The sequence below is a fragment of the Mytilinidion resinicola genome (genome assembly GCF_010093595.1).
Source record: "Mytilinidion resinicola strain CBS 304.34 unplaced genomic scaffold BDZ99scaffold_19, whole genome shotgun sequence".
Classification (NCBI taxonomy): domain Eukaryota; kingdom Fungi; phylum Ascomycota; class Dothideomycetes; order Mytilinidiales; family Mytilinidiaceae; genus Mytilinidion; species Mytilinidion resinicola.
This window is the reverse complement of record NW_022985455.1, coordinates 867,650-882,789: the sequence shown is the minus strand read 5'-3', so window position 1 is coordinate 882,789 and position 15,140 is coordinate 867,650. Positions and strand designations below refer to the sequence as shown.

Here is a 15,140-nt window from a genome sequence, read left to right as displayed (position 1 = left end):
AACCCCTCTCTGTAGAAGTTGTAACTGGCTAGGCATATAGGCAGCTACTATGCCAGCAACTCCAAGTCACCCCCCAACTTCGGAAGAGAGATAAGACTGTAGAAGTGCATAAGATATAGGAAATCTTGGCAATTTGTGGTGTTTGTAGGGCTATTTGTCGCCGTCGGATTTATTGGCCGTGGTGCCCTGGCCGATGCGATCGAATATATCAACGAGGTTGAGCTGTCGAACGAAATTCTCGTGTTTCTGTCGAGATAGGACCTTTGTAAAGCCGTCTGCTATTATACGTTCGGATGCAATCCATTTAATTTGTACGTTGCCGGCTTATACTTCTTGGTGTAGCCAGTGGCTGTGTATATCAACGTGCTTAAGGCTAGTAGTAAGCTTGCTGCCGGCCGTTGTAAGTAGCCGGATGGTTTGCTAGTTATCGCACAGCACGGAAATAGCCTGGTTGCCCTCTAGGGCTAGATCTAGGTGTATAAATAGGCGTTGCCACCACATAAATTCCGATACAGCTGCCGATATAGCTGTAAGCTCTATATTAGTAGAGGACTTCATCACGTGCGTTTGTTTAGTGGCCTTCCAATCGACAGGGCCACTAAAAAGCTTTAGGATATATCCTTATAAGCTTCGGCGTGTAGCAATATTATTAGTAAAGCTGGCATCGCTAGCTTGTATAAGCATTTAATCGGTGTTAATTATAGAGGCAGAATACTGCAGTATATATCCCCTTATTTAATAGAGATAGGCAAGTGCTCGGTTAGCAGTATAGTAGTAAGCGGGCGACAGGTTCCTGGCAAATTTAGCCAGCTATAAGGTTGTACAGGCTATATCCGGCCGTGTATTAATAGCTGTATAGAGCAATAACCCTATTTTCTATTAATAGCTGTGGATAGAGAATGCACTAGCTGCTGCGGCTTTATAGGGAATAAGGCTATTTATAGCCATCGGCGTATGTATATAAAGGGCCTTCTTCTGCTAGAATTTACCTGTAATTTTATTAATATATAAATCCTGGCAAAGCTATAGTTAGCCGGCGGCTCGGTTATAAAGTATATAAATACTTAGGAACTAGAAGGCTTCCCCTAAATCTTTTATTTTATACTAAGCTATTAGAGTATATTTAAAATTAGCTAATTTATTACTATATTATAGTATACAGTATACTATAAAATTGTCTATATAGAAGAATATAATTAGGTGTTAATTAATAAACAGGTATAGTACGCCGGGCACTTTTTTAAGCCCTAATTCCCGCAGTATTTTTAATTAATTATTTAGCTATAGCAGGGGGGAATAGCAGAGGCCGTAGAGGCCTTTATTTATACGCAGTAGGTAGCTTTTACAGTAGAAGCCGTTAGGGTAGTAGATATATACTTCTTTATCTAGCTCTAGGTTTATAAAGGCCGATATAGCGTCGGCCTACTAGGTATTAAAATTAGCTGTATAGATAATAGCTATATAGGCCCGAAAGGTTTTTCCGGCTAATATAGCTATATAGGTGTCTAGCTCTATAGGCTATTAAAGGTTACCGCGTATATATAGGCGTGCTTTATAGCGTATAAAAAAGCTATTTTTATTAAATTTATATATAAATACCTAGGTAACCGGTATAGCTAGGGCTTTTATTTCTAGCGTTTTTTCTATAGCTATAAAGCTACTATATTCTACTAAGCTATTAAGTTCTTTAATAGCGGCTGCTATAAACCCCTAGCGCTTAAAGTACTATAGTAGCTGCTTTTAGTTTCTAAGTAGCTTTAGAAGGGATTTTTAATAGCTGCCTCCGGTAACACCTGCGGTAAAAGTAGTATATAGAGTAGGTAGGCGTTTATCTAAAGCTTTAGCTTATATAATTACTATATATAAGGCTGTATAGGGTTTAGCCGGCTTATAGTTATAGGTAGGCCTTAAAAAAGCTGCCGTAGTAGCTACTATAAAGGCTGTTAGTAAGGCCGTTAGTAAGGCTATAGGTAATACTATAGTAGAGGCTATAGGTAATACTATAGTAAAGGCTATAGGTAATACTATAGCAGAGGCTATAGGTAATACTATAGCAGAGGCCGTAGGCAATACTATAGTAGAGGCTATAGGCAATACTATAGCAAAGGTTATAGGCGATGCTATAGGAAGACGGCTAGGTAACAGCGTAGGATTTAGCGTAGGTAAGGCAGGCTCTAAACAGCTATTGCTAGAGCAGTTATTATTATTTAAGCTCGGCGAGCCGGGCGGCTGCTACTACTGTGCGGGCGGCTGCTGCTATTATATAGGCGGCTGCTACTATATAGGCGGCTGCTGCTATTACTTTATATAGGGTTATACTTTAATTTTATTAAATAGGGGGTTATTAGAATTATTATCCTTTATTACCTAGTAGGTTTATATAATAGGCGGCTTTAAAAGGCTTCCTATATTTAGAACGTGCTTTACCTATTAAATTAGTAGTTAAATAGCTAGATTTTCTAATAGGGGGTTATAAAATAGTGTTTTATTAAATATAATATTTTATACCCTAATAACTTTATCCTTACTTAGCACCTATATTCTATAGATATTAGCCGATTTATAGCTAATAAAATAGCTAATAATTACTTAGGGTGTTATTTTCGGCGTTTTTAGTAGCTTTTTTAATATCGGATATACTCTGTATTCGTACACGCGTAGATACTGCACGCTAGGGTTTATCGGCCTGCTAGTTATAGCCTGCAAGGCTGTAATTAGAGTTCTTTAACCTAGTATTTTAGTAGGCGTTCTATTAAGTAAATAGGCGGCTGTTTTATATACTTCCGGCTATAGATTTATAGGTAATTAGCTTTCCTTTTATATATAACGGGCTTTTTTAATAATAATTCCGCTAGAGCGCTCTACTCCACCGTTTTATATAGTATTATAAGCTGTAGATTAATTAAATTTAATGCCTTTACTATAGTGCTATACCCTAAATTTATTACTAAGCAATTGTTCTCTATCGGTTTATAGCGTATATATAGTAATATTCTATTGCTTTTTAATAAGAGCAACTTTATCTATAATAATTTAGGTTAAATTAGCTATACTACTAAATATTCGGTATATATATGCTTTTATATACGGGCAGAAAAAGTGGACAGCGTAGCTGTTATTATTATAGCTATATTCTTTATATATAATATTAAATTATATAAGTTTAAATAGCCTAGAGGGCTTTAAAACAGGTATATAAGAAATTTATTACTTAGCTTTACTTAGGGCGTATTTAGAGTATTTGGAAATAGTAGGGCTAATAAGTTCTACTCTGCTTTCTAGTATATTTTTAATAATAGTAGTAGTTAAATACTATAGAGCCTAGGGGCCGGTATAGCCTAGGTAGTAATACTATAGTAGGCCGAGAGCTATAATAAACTGCTAGAGCTTAATTAGATAAGCTAAGTATAGCCCGTATTATAGAGGTTATATAAAATAGCTCTAGTATATTAGGAATATAGTAAGGTTAATTTTTAGATAATTTACTATAATAGCGGCCGGTATAGGCTTTAATAGAGAATCCTTTTAGTAGGCAGCTATTAGCTGTTATATATTTAGAAAGTTTAAAAGCTGCACGGCCTGCTGTATAGCTAACTTCACGGCCTACTGCGTAGCTATCTGCGTGGCCGGCTATATAGCCTGCTGCACGGCCTGCTATATAGCCGGCTGTATAGCCGTATATATAGCCGTCTGCTTAGCCGGCTGCTTAGCCGGCTACTTAGCTGTATATATAGCCGTATATATAGCCGTCTACTTAGCCGGCTACTATAGTATTAAGTTTATTAGATTTAAATTAGCTTTATAAAATTCGATAAAATTCTATCTATTTTATTGCTTAATACGGGCCTAAACAACTTTTTATCTATATTATAAATTATATAAATAGTTTTTTTTATTATACTAAAACACCCCTTTTTTATTAAGCTTACTAAGGAAAACCACGCTGTAGTAGAATCCTAGAATATACGCGGCCCCTAATAGTAGGGTAAAATAACTACTATTAGGGCTTTATAGCGAAATCTTAGCTATTCTATAGCTAGTAATTAATACTATTAAGCTGCCGGCGTAGCAAGTATTATTTAATAGTATTAGATCGCTAATAAACCGGCTTTAGTAGTTAAAAATATATATAATTGCTATATAGTTAAAAAGCATACTATTGCGTAGGCTATAGGTAGATAAATAGAATACTCTGTGCGGAATAATAGCAATTATAAAGTAAGAAACTAATCTAGTATTAGGCCCTCCGGCCTTAGCTATTTCCTGCAGCTTTTAAACTATCGCCTGCTATTTTTCGGGTTAATTCTTAAGGTTTTCCTTAAGCTTAGCTACTATAGCTAGGTTGCTTTTCTATCCGTTTAGCCGTTTATTCTTATAAATATATAGGCAATTTTAGAAAAAGTAGTGTTTTTTACAGATATATTCTAGGAGCTTATTTTTAGCTTTAGAGGCTGTTATAGAGGCCGTTATAGCGGCTAGTATAAATGCTATTATAGCGGCCTGCGTGGCTGCCGGCGTGCTTAGTAGCTTTAATTCCACGCTATTAAGTATTATTGCAAATATAGAATAGCTAGTAATTTTGCCTGTAATAGCTAGAGCCTCCCGTTTTTAGTTACGGAATAAATCAACTAGTTCCTAAAGCAGTGGAGTATTCTTAGCCCTAGCTATACGGCGGTGTATTTTATTGCGCCAGTATATTAAAAATTCGGGATTTTTTAGCTAAATAGAGAGTAGGAAGTTAAGTTATAGATAATTATTAGCGGCTTTAGGTAGTTAATATTCTTTGCATTTTCTATAGAGAACTGTCTATTTCTATAGCTATTATTTAATATTTAAATCCTTTAGAAACTTTTGCTGCTGCTGCTATAGCGTGCGGAGTTTATAGCGGCGTAGCTAATTAGATGGAGCCACCTAATTCTTAAGGCTAATTAGTATTTTATGCACAGTTTTAGCCTTATTAATAAATAGTATATAGTGTAATGCGACCGTTTTAATAATATAGACTCGGAGTTTATTAATAGCATTGATTTTAGCGTTATAGCAATCTTCCTCCTTCTTAGCATCCTCTTGGGCTTATTTCTAATCTAATTTGGCCGCCGGGGTCCATATTTCCGCGCTGCTTGCTGCTGCCGGTAGTGCAGGCCGGCCAGGCTTATTCAGTTTTGTGGAATCATCAGAAAATAGCTTGTTGGGGTTGACATATTCCCATACATTGCCGGAGTAGGCCTTTGTTTCGACGGTGAAGAACCAGTGCTTCCAGTCGGCAGGGGAGGATAGAACAATCCTTTCAACAGAGGTGGAAGTAGATGGCATATTGGTGAGAGAACACGGGCTGTTGTGTAGTCGATTCGGCTGTGGCGTTTTTGTGGCGTTGTGACTGACTCAACACCAAAAAGGTTCAAAAAGCAATAACAACAACAACAGGGCAGGGAGGAAGGCAGATCCTGATAAGTATCCGGGCTCATAACACTCAGGTTGCAAATTGACGTGAACTCTGTCTTATTTCGGGGGCCCGAAGGCCAAACTATATACTACGTAGGAAGTGACTGTACGCGTAGGCAGAAGCACTAATTAGAGACAGCAGTAGGCACGGTAGGCACGGTAGGCCACCGTACCCCAACCCCTCTCTGTAGAAGTTGTAACTGGCTAGGCATGTAGGCAGCTACTATGCCAGCAACTCCAAGTGGCTGCTATTGCACACAAATTCATGCAAAGTCGACAAGTCGATCGGTACCTCTAACTGAAGCGATCACCAATAGCGGTTAGTGCCAGACATTATCGTACGTCCGAAATAATCATTCCGGTATAAATTACTTATGGTAATCAGGTAAGCCCAGCCCGTGACCATCAGGCCTGTGGCTGCGCGGATGAATCTGTCGCCGAACAGTCCATCGCCGACCGATGGCCCTCATCTTCCTGCCGCGAAGCGCCTACGGTCGACCGAGCGTAAAAATGCTTCTGGCGCGCAGTCCCAGACTCGAACCCGATCTACACCGAGGGCTGCACAACTCCAGCACAGCGGCGCAACCGGCCGCCTCTTGTCTCGCGGCATTTGGAAAGGGACTGCGAAAGAGACGAGATCTTGTCTTCGTTGCTATATGGCCGGCGAGATAGTTACTTAAAGACAAGCAGTTGATTGGCGAATATATTAAGTGGAAACTGTCGGGCGGTTACAGGCATTGCACTCAATCTAGCTTGCAGTAACAGGCTTCCGATGTGATGTGTTGTTGCTCCAGAAAATTTCTGTCGATATGAATTCTGTTCGCAATAGAATATTGACAAATACTCGCCCCACTTCGCATAGCCTGATCTCCAGCATACAAGTGCGACCCGTTGCACCACCTCCTCCCCATCTCACTGTCTCTACGTTTGACTTTCAACCCGTTTCTTATACGTACTACTTTGTGGAGGGATTTGGTGAAACGTTGTCTGGAAACTTGCGGAAGATATCGGCAATGTGATCGATAGGAGCACTCAAAAGGCCCATAGCGGTCTCGAAGGGCGGATGTTCGCCGGCGCTTGGATGGCTGCGGGACGGGACAAATGCTTTGGTTCGACCAAAGCTTTTCGCAAGTGACTCGGAAACTCCGGCGTCCGTTTGAGACAAGGCTTTTTCGAGTGCGGGAAGGTCGTCCTTCTCCTCTTCTTTGATGTGCTGTGATAGATCCGTCATAAGTTCTTTCAGTTTTGGAACGTAATTCGCGTCCTTAGAACTCATGTTTTGGAAGTCCTTGAGCATCAATTTCACCTGGTCCAATTACCAAGGAGGGTCTGGGGCAGTTTGAATGGGCGGTTACCTCATGGTGTTCCTTGCGATCTTTCTCGGCCATTGCCTTGCCCTCTGAACCTATATATTTCTCGAACGCTGGATAGACAATGAGTTCCTCGGCGACGGAATGACGGGCAAGCTCCCAGGTGAACTGATTGCCATAACGTTGTTGATGGTCAGGGTCCGAAGAGTTAACCACTTCGTTGTAGTATTGTTCAAGCTCCCTGTGATCCTTTGTGATGGCATCGGTGATAGTAGACATTGCTGCAACGCTTGTGCGGAAGTAAGCTAATCTGTGGCTAGGTGGAAAACGCAAATGTAGAGTTTGGCGCACGACTGGGAGCATGGGTGATGTTAGGGTACGGGAGCGGAACATGATGGAAAGGAGAGCAGCGAGGAGAAGTGCGACTTTAATATGCCAATGGAACGTGAATGGTATCCAGGCGGTCGTCACTACTGGTCATCACAGTGCGATGGCTGCGCATGACTTCCATATGACGACGTCGGTTACATAGGCAGGACGGTTGTAGCTGGGAATGTAATTATCCATACACCTAGCGCGGCAGTGCCAAGGTTGCTCACTCTTTGTGGACGGTTGCTGAACAATAATTGCAAGCTCATTGGCCAGACGTCGTCAACACTTGCCCCGCAGGCTCGGCTAGTCTGAGCCCGTGGAGACGGAGATCTGCAACTCCACAGCTTTCGCCCATCCGCCCGTCTTGGCCTTTTGGTCCAGAACGCCATCCGTTGTACAGTACTGTAGATCCCCGTTGTTCTGGCGCCTTCCAATAACAACTTCGCCAAGACACGCTCTATGTGGCGTGAAGCTGTTGCAAAGCGGAGTATCTTAGAGTAGTGAATGTTGTTGTAGTTGTGCTGAGGCAGCAAACGTTGAGTGGCGGGAGGGGAAAAGCTGCGAAGCAGCCGCGGGCAGCGACGGGCACAAATCGCTGTCTGCGGGACCGAGGGCAGAGCAACCTCCTAAACCCCAGGCTACTCTAAACTGCAGTCGGGAGGGGGGTCCTCACATCAAGGGCGCCGTGTGATAAATGGCACCGATCCCCGCACAGAAGCTGATGGGAATCCTAAAAGCGCCGCGTCCGTGCACCATGGCATTCTTGAGATGACGATATCTGCCGCTAGCGGCGCTAACATCACCATCCCCATGCCATGTCCGGATGCTGCACCGCAGCCAACGAAACCGCAGTAGAGCCAATCGCTGGGCTCGCCGCGTTTAAAGGGTTCAGGCACAGTAGGTGTACCGAGAGCTGTCACCCCCCCTGCTCCGCGGAGCTTGCCTGCCACCTGTCGCCACCATGCCTTGGCAGACAGCTCTTACAAAGGGACCAGAATTCTGGTAATAGATGTCTATTAAAGCAGTAATTTTGCTATAAAAGCATTCTTAAATGCCTTAAATCGCTTAGAATTGCAATTTTTAACCCTTAATTCCCCTTTTACACCTTCTAAAACCCCTATATAATATATATTTATTTAGGGGAGGGCTAATCGTACACTCCCTAACGACTAGTCGTACACCCCCTCCTCCCCTGTCACTTCACCGCCTTCTGATTAGTTTAGAGGGTTGCTCCAGAGCTTCCGATTGGCTTGCTTCATTTGCTCACTAATTCCGAATACTTCTCCAAATGCGGCCACGTAGCCTCCAGCGCAGCCTATCTGATTTGTGCAGCTGTATATACGGCCGTACATGAGCTCGTACGTGAGCTCGTACGTAAGCTCGTACGCGAGGCTATACAAATCGGCATAGCTATACAGCCTCTCTGTTTTACAGTGCATCCTGCCCGATTTGTGCAGCTATATATACAGCTTGTACGTGAGGATGTACGTAAGGCTATACGTGAGGCTGTACGTGAGGCTATACAAATTGGAAAGGCTATATAGCCGTACGTAAGGCCGTACGTGAGGCTATACAAATCGGAAAGGATGCGCCGTAAAACGGAAAGGCTGTATAGCCATGTCGATTCGTATAGCCTCACGTATAGTCTCACGTACGAGCTCACATACGGCAGAGATGCATGTGCAGATAGACATAAGGGTGAATGTTCGGCGGCCTCCTGCCGGACCTCCGAGCCAATCAGAAGCGGTAAAGTAGGGGGTGTACGATTATTCGTTAGGGGGTGTACGATTAGCCCTCCCCTATTACTATACGCGTAGGCTTTTAGTATAGGTTTTAATCTAGTTGATCTATAATTTCTAGTTAAATCGTAATAATAGGATAACTTTAGTTATAGATAGCAGCTTAACTTATAGTAAATCTATATTAGCTAGGTTTAAAGAAATAGTAGCTAATATACTAATAATAGCTATATAGATGTATATGCAGTAAATAGCGCGTATATAGTAGATAGTGTATACAGCAGCTAATAGAGGCAATATAGTAAGGCACGTAACTTCCTAGCCAGAAGGAAAATACAATAATAGATTGTAGCGTTAGGCCGGGCTTATAACTGGCAGCTAGCGTAGAAAGGGCAAAGGATTAGTAAGGAAAGCATGAGTTGTATTAAGGTGCTAACGAGTAGCTATATAGTGAAGAGAGAAGAGAGGTTTGCAGGTGGCAACGGTGGCAAACAACAGGCAAGCTGAGCATTCAGCTGAGTTCGAGCGAGCTGAGAGGAGTGAATAGAAACGTGTTACTGGCTGCCACCACCACTTTCCACCGTCACACTTACATCCCCTGTCTCCCCTTGCGTGCCCTTACCCTCGCAACCCAATACATCCCAAACGTCGCCAGAATATTAAAGACGACATAACAAGACAAGAACCCAAAGTTCCGCCACGGATGCTCAATCTCAATGCCATAGCCTCGGAGAAAGGAATTTGTATCACTGATCGGACAATACTGACAATCAGCTCTTGCGTTCGGATTCTCAACAACGCCACCGGCCATGGACAAGTATGGTTGAAGATACTCCATGCAGCTGCCATCAAAGCCCACAGGAAGGGAGATGTTGCGTGTCTCCACATTGGAGCAAGTGATCGACGTGTCCGCGAGTCCGGCGATGACGACGCCGTCGATGAAATACGTGAAGGGCGAGACGCGGTACATGAAAGTCCAAAAGCCGGGGAGGTCTTTTGGAGCCACTATGACGCTAGGAGTATGTCAGTAAATTGAAAGTTAAACAGAATGGTAAGAGGTCATAGAAGAGGATCTTTCCTACTACTTACCCACAAAACACCATCGACAGGTACGAGAATAGGGTTGCAATCTGCACCGCTGTCTCGGCATGAGAGATCGCGATACCAACGGCTTGCGAGAGCGTCGATATGAAGAGACAGAACATCCATATAATGCACAACACCAGGCCGCCACGCTCAACAGCTGGAAATTCGGGCGTGCCATTTTTGTAAAGGCCGATGGGGAAGTACCAGACGACAAAAACCAGGATGGCGGTGAAGGACTGCCAAAACAGCTCAATGAGGATGTTTGCCGCCACGAATACATGCCAAGTATAGGTCTTTGAGCGACGCTCGCGCGCCTCGAAGAGGTCACGGTTGTCAGTGAGGCGAGGGATGACCTGCTGGTCAACCGTGTTGAACATATTTGTGAGAAAGAAGACAGCGAATATGATGTTGTTGAGGCCTTGAATGTCCAGGGTCGTCGTGAAGAAAGAGAAACCTGTGCAGATGGCCTGTCTATAGTTAGCAGTTGTCACGCTAACCACCCGAGGGAAGCACTTACAGAGCCAACACACAAAGCCAGCTTGGAGTAGAGGTAGGTTGGAGTGCGCCAATATTCCTGCGCGAGACGCCACTGTACCAAGAGAAGTTGTTGTCCGATTGGGGCAGCATACTCGTCGTGTGCAGCCGGCGATGCGCCGATGTCTACCTGGACGGCTTGTAGCTCATCAATGTGGCATAGGATGTCCTTTTTCTCTGGACTATTGTTCCACACGTCTGACCAGGCATAGTTTAACGCCCTTTCCTTATCTCTTGACTTCCTGGATGTCACGTCTAGCACCCATTCGGCAGGATTGTGTTTCGGGCCGCAACGGGGTGCGCCATTCCGCTCAAAGTAGTTGACGAGAGTCGATGCATCGGTACCAATGTCACCAAAGTACACCGTCTTCCCACCTTTCTCGAGGAGGAGCAGCCGATCAAAAATCTGGAAAAGCTGAGAGGACGGTTGATGAATGGTGCAAAGGATTGCCTGCCCATTCTTGGCCAGCTTTCGGAGTAGCATACAGATCGACCACGCTGTTTGACTGTCGAGACCAGAGGTTGGTTCATCTGCATTTGCATTAGTATTCGAATAGGTGTCGGGTGTTCGAGAGCGACACACCTAGGAAGAGGAGGAGCTCGGGTCTAGCAACGATTTCGATTGCAATTGTCAAGCGCTTTCGCTGCTCAACATTCAGGCCTATCTCTAGTCAGCAGCAATTCAAAGAGTGCTCTCAGGCTGGCTCACCTTCACCTGCAACACCAATGACAGCATGGGCGTAGGGCTCCATGTTTAGCATTTGTAGCACGGTGTTCACGTAATCAAGCTTCTCCGTCTTGGTCCTAGTCTTCGGTTGTCGCAGTAGAGCGCTGAAAGTCAGTGCTTCTCTGACTGTCGCACTTGCCACATGCAAATCCTCTTGCTGAACGTATCCCGTTTTGCGCTGAAAGCTTGCATCGCGGGATTTTCCATCAACAAATGCATCACCGGTTACCACTCCAACAGTAGTGCGACATGCTAGTACGTCCAAGAGTGTTGTTTTGCCCGCACCGGTTGCTCCCTATACGTCTACATTAGCAATTCATTTTACTCGTCATATGATTGTACCCACCATCAATGCGGTCAGAGTTCCCGGTTTGACCCAACCGTCCACCTCTGTCAATATTCGTCTGGAGCCTTCCTTCGTCTTGATATCATAGCAGATATTCTTCCAATGAAATATCGCCCTCTGTTTCTGAATAGTGCTGATATGGTCAGGAGTGTGTGTGTGTCCGGCTGGGATACTCAGCATCTCTCCCCAAGTCTGGTCCAAAGGGAAGCTTGTTATTGGCGTTTTTTCTTCGTCGCTGCCAGTGATACGGTCGCCCTTGTGGCCCTTCTGGAAGAGCAATATTTCTCCCTTGGAATGCTGCGCTGGGATATACTCTGCTGCAAGAAGGTGAATGGTGCAAAAGACGACCATCATCACGAGGAGTATTCCGAGATTCCTAAAAGGTTAATAAATTATACTCTAACGTATAAATGGTCTAATTGGGAACCTACCTCCACGTATGGCTTGTGACATAGCCGTATTTCACTTCAATGTACGATGATCCTTGCACAGTGCTCTGCCCGGCATTGGCACCAACAGCAGCGCAAGTTGCCCCTTGCATGTCATTCGCGCCACCATAAGGCGGCCCTGCCGGGATTGTGGAAGAGCATGGGAAGTTGCGTTCTCGAAACTATCTTCGTTAGCACGGTCTCTGGTACAGCAGAAGCAAAATGTAGTGCTACCTCATTGATCATTAGACTTTCATAAGCGTAGGCCACCAAGTTCAACCAGCGTAACCAGCCAAGCCAAACCACCATATAATCGGCTGGAATGACAAAGCCAGCGTATGTTATGAAGATGAGAATTAGAATTGCAACCGGTGCCATGGTCTGCTCATTGTTCTTTGAGAGAGACCCAACCATGCGAAAGAACATGGACATTGTAACCACCGTAACAAAGCAGAACAGTAGGTAGGTAAGCCAAGCCGAGGTAGTTCTGCGGAGATTGGCCATAAAGTAGATGGGAATGTTGAACATTACAACTGTGGCAATCTTGTTGGGCAAGTCACAGAAGATGTTTGCGATCCCTTCTATGCATGGATGATACATCGCGTATTGGTGGTGCTTCTCAACTATCGGGCGCTGAGCCCACATTGTGAGTACCTGACGGTTTTGTTAGTACTGGGAGTTGTAACGGAAGAGACGACAAATCGGCCATACCTCGAAGGCCGGGGTACAGGCATTTATCATGATGGAGAAAAACAGGAGTACCGCTCGGCGCTGGAAGCTATCCGTATTGTCGGCGAGGTTAAAAAAGACACTGCCAGTAACTATGGCGATTATTGTATTTCCAAACAGGGCACCCACAGCAGGGGTGTAGTTCATCTTCAAGCGCAGGAAGCCTCTGCTAATGCACGCGACGACCTGGAGGTAGTTGGAAATGGAATAGGTCGAGCTGTGTGGCCTACATCGTGTTCTAGTGTTAGCATCGTTAGGCATCCTAGTGACAGAAACGGTGACTGACTTCAGGATCTGCATGGCATTTTCCTGGGGATAGTAGTCCGAAAGCTGTGTCTGTGTTGGAGGATGCACGGAGTTGAAAACGTCAATTTGTTCACGCAGAGCTCGGGCTTGTGGGCTATGGACCCAGCGTGTTGCGAACTCCTCGGCGGAGCGAGGGACACGATCCTCATAGCCTTCTCGCACAAATCGTTCGGCGGAATTGGACAGGGACGTCAAGAAATCAGCGGTTGTTGCACGGCTAGGCTTTATGAATCCAAGATTGACAAAGTATTCAACAGCTTCGGTTACGAGACCGAAGTAGATTTGGCGCCCTTCATAGAGCAAAGTGACTGTGTCAAATTGCTATAGTTTTGTTAGCATTAGATGTAATCATGGGCAGCCTTGCACCGTCACTCACTCCGTACATAGCCTCTGAACTCAGGTTGCAGCACTACAACCTAGGATCAACAACTCATATGCCAGAAAGCTACTCTCCGAACATCAGCTGTAGAGAACCCAGCTGAAATCTCAGCTGTAGAGAACCGAGCTGAAGCCTCAGCTGTGCAGGGCTCATCTGAACTTACTAGCGCGCCACCCTGGGGGTGGCCCTTTTCCTTCCTCTAGTATATATACAATTCGCTAGACACCGATAGAAATCAGAGTCAATTTCAACCCGAGTTCTGACGCTTGATAGATGCTCATGAGAACAGTCGACTGAAGTGCATCTGTAGCAGCTCTCAATAGCTGGATAAACTGTAAGGCAGTGGAGCTATCGAGACCACGGGTGCTATTATCCCAGCATTGAATCTGCCCACCACTGACAAAAGCTTCTGCAATGCTGGTCCTTTTCTTCTCTCCGCCGCTAACTCCCCGAATCATAGCGTTTCCCACTTGAGTGTTGATGGACTGGCCGAGGCTGAAGAGGGAAACCACGTTCTGGCTAATGTGTTGAGAGCCTTCTTTGCGGAATCCATCCCCCTCCCTTGTCATTGCCGCAAATGCGAGGGTCTGGCCCACGGTCAATTCCGGAAAGTGGACATCGAGCTCGGCCATGTAGATGCATTCTCCTTTGAAGCTATCATGCATCTGCTTGTACGACAGTCCTAAGATATAATAAGTATCGTCAGTTACGACGTCGGCCAATGTCTTGCCTTGATAGTTGATCTTAGTGTCATCATAGACATGGATCCCGTGGGTGTCGCCGGCAATGGCCTTGAGAAAGGTAGAGCAACCACTACCAGGCCGGCCGAGCACGAGCAGAATTTCACCCGGCTGCACCAAACCCAGGAAGTCGTCAAGGATCTGGACCTTAGTCTTAGCACGATGCTGGGCCAAGGCTAGAAGATATTTTGGTACGGCGAGCAAGTACGAGGCGACGGTGTGCTGGTGCTGGTGCTGGCCGGCGGATAGATAGCCATGGACGTTAAGGTTGCGGAAAGCAACTCCAATCTGCACTTGGGCGCAGGATTGTTTCCGCTGCAGCCACTGTCGAAGTGGCAAAGGACCTTTGGTGTCGCTGCTGGTGTCCATGGTGTTGTTGGCATGCACCTTGCGCTCAACCGCCTCGGGCGGAGCAAGCCCGTCCATAGGAGCAGCTCAAGGTGCGAGTGAGCAGTGAAGTAGGGCGACCGGCCGGCAATGGGAGCATCACTAAAGGGTCGTTGGTGTTGGCTGATATATTCGCCAATGCCCTAGTCCTCAACCGGTGGACCACGAGATCCGTGGCTCCCACCTGGGCAGGTAGTTCAAAGGCTGCCGGCGCTGCGGCACGTGCTGCTACAGAGCGCCTGTGCCACGGTGTCGCGTTCACCAATCTTGCAGCGGTGTTCAAACCCTGTTACCAAAGCAACTGGGGAATCCGTATATCTCACATGACAATCCTTAATCAAGGACTACGGGGAGTCCGTTAGGATTCAATCGAGGGGACACTGCATTACAACGGGCGCTGTTACATCAGACCTTCTCTGCCGCAACTGCCACAGGGCGCTGTCGCCGAACTGTCACGAGCATGGAGCCACAATCCTGAAATATGTGCTGTCAGTTGGTTAAATTAAGGGCGCTAGTACCTGTACACCCCCTTTTTAGTAGTTGTACACCCCCCTTTCTAGTAGTTGTACACCCCCTAAACCCCTGTCGTTTCACCGCCCTCTAATTGGCTCGGAG

At 45.4% G+C, this 15,140-nt stretch overlaps 4 protein-coding genes across 4 annotated transcripts; 1 reads left to right on the top strand and 3 right to left on the bottom strand.

Annotated features, from left to right (window-relative positions):
• Positions 1 to 5,032: 5,032 nt before the first annotated feature.
• On the bottom strand, positions 5,033 to 5,485 carry BDZ99DRAFT_466973 (uncharacterized protein). The gene has a single exon (XM_033720907.1). It carries the CDS (start codon positions 5,311 to 5,313, stop codon positions 5,080 to 5,082), a length of 234 nt encoding a protein of 77 aa, XP_033572314.1. The 5' UTR covers positions 5,314 to 5,485; the 3' UTR covers positions 5,033 to 5,079.
• Positions 5,486 to 6,397: 912 nt separating this feature from the next.
• BDZ99DRAFT_525053 (uncharacterized protein) lies at positions 6,398 to 7,031 on the bottom strand (the record flags this gene model as incomplete). Its single annotated transcript, XM_033725966.1, has 2 exons — positions 6,398 to 6,748; positions 6,798 to 7,031. The coding sequence occupies 2 exons, from the start codon at positions 7,029 to 7,031 to the stop codon at positions 6,398 to 6,400; spliced, it is 585 nt and encodes a 194-aa protein (XP_033572313.1).
• Positions 7,032 to 8,429: 1,398 nt separating this feature from the next.
• On the top strand, positions 8,430 to 8,915 carry BDZ99DRAFT_466971 (uncharacterized protein; the record flags this gene model as incomplete). The annotated part of the gene is given in 3 exon segments (XM_033720906.1): positions 8,430 to 8,469; positions 8,482 to 8,659; positions 8,692 to 8,915. A coding segment is annotated over 1 exon segment (177 nt), but the record flags the coding sequence as incomplete, so codon positions are not given.
• A 537-nt stretch (positions 8,916 to 9,452) lies between these two features.
• BDZ99DRAFT_511345 (uncharacterized protein) lies at positions 9,453 to 14,507 on the bottom strand (the record flags this gene model as incomplete). The annotated part of the gene is made up of 12 exons (XM_033724538.1): positions 9,453 to 9,876; positions 9,953 to 10,416; positions 10,467 to 11,014; positions 11,067 to 11,144; positions 11,193 to 11,505; positions 11,557 to 11,932; positions 11,988 to 12,166; positions 12,219 to 12,638; positions 12,696 to 12,939; positions 13,000 to 13,327; positions 13,625 to 14,080; positions 14,129 to 14,507. The coding sequence occupies 12 exons, from the start codon at positions 14,505 to 14,507 to the stop codon at positions 9,453 to 9,455; spliced, it is 4,209 nt and encodes a 1,402-aa protein (XP_033572311.1).
• Between the last annotated feature and the right edge of the window lie 633 nt (positions 14,508 to 15,140).

Excerpts from the sequence above, each read along its gene's own strand:
- BDZ99DRAFT_466973 (XM_033720907.1), bottom strand. The coding sequence starts at position 5,313 with ATGCCATCTACTTCCACCTCTGTTGAAAGGATTGTTCTATCCTCCCCT.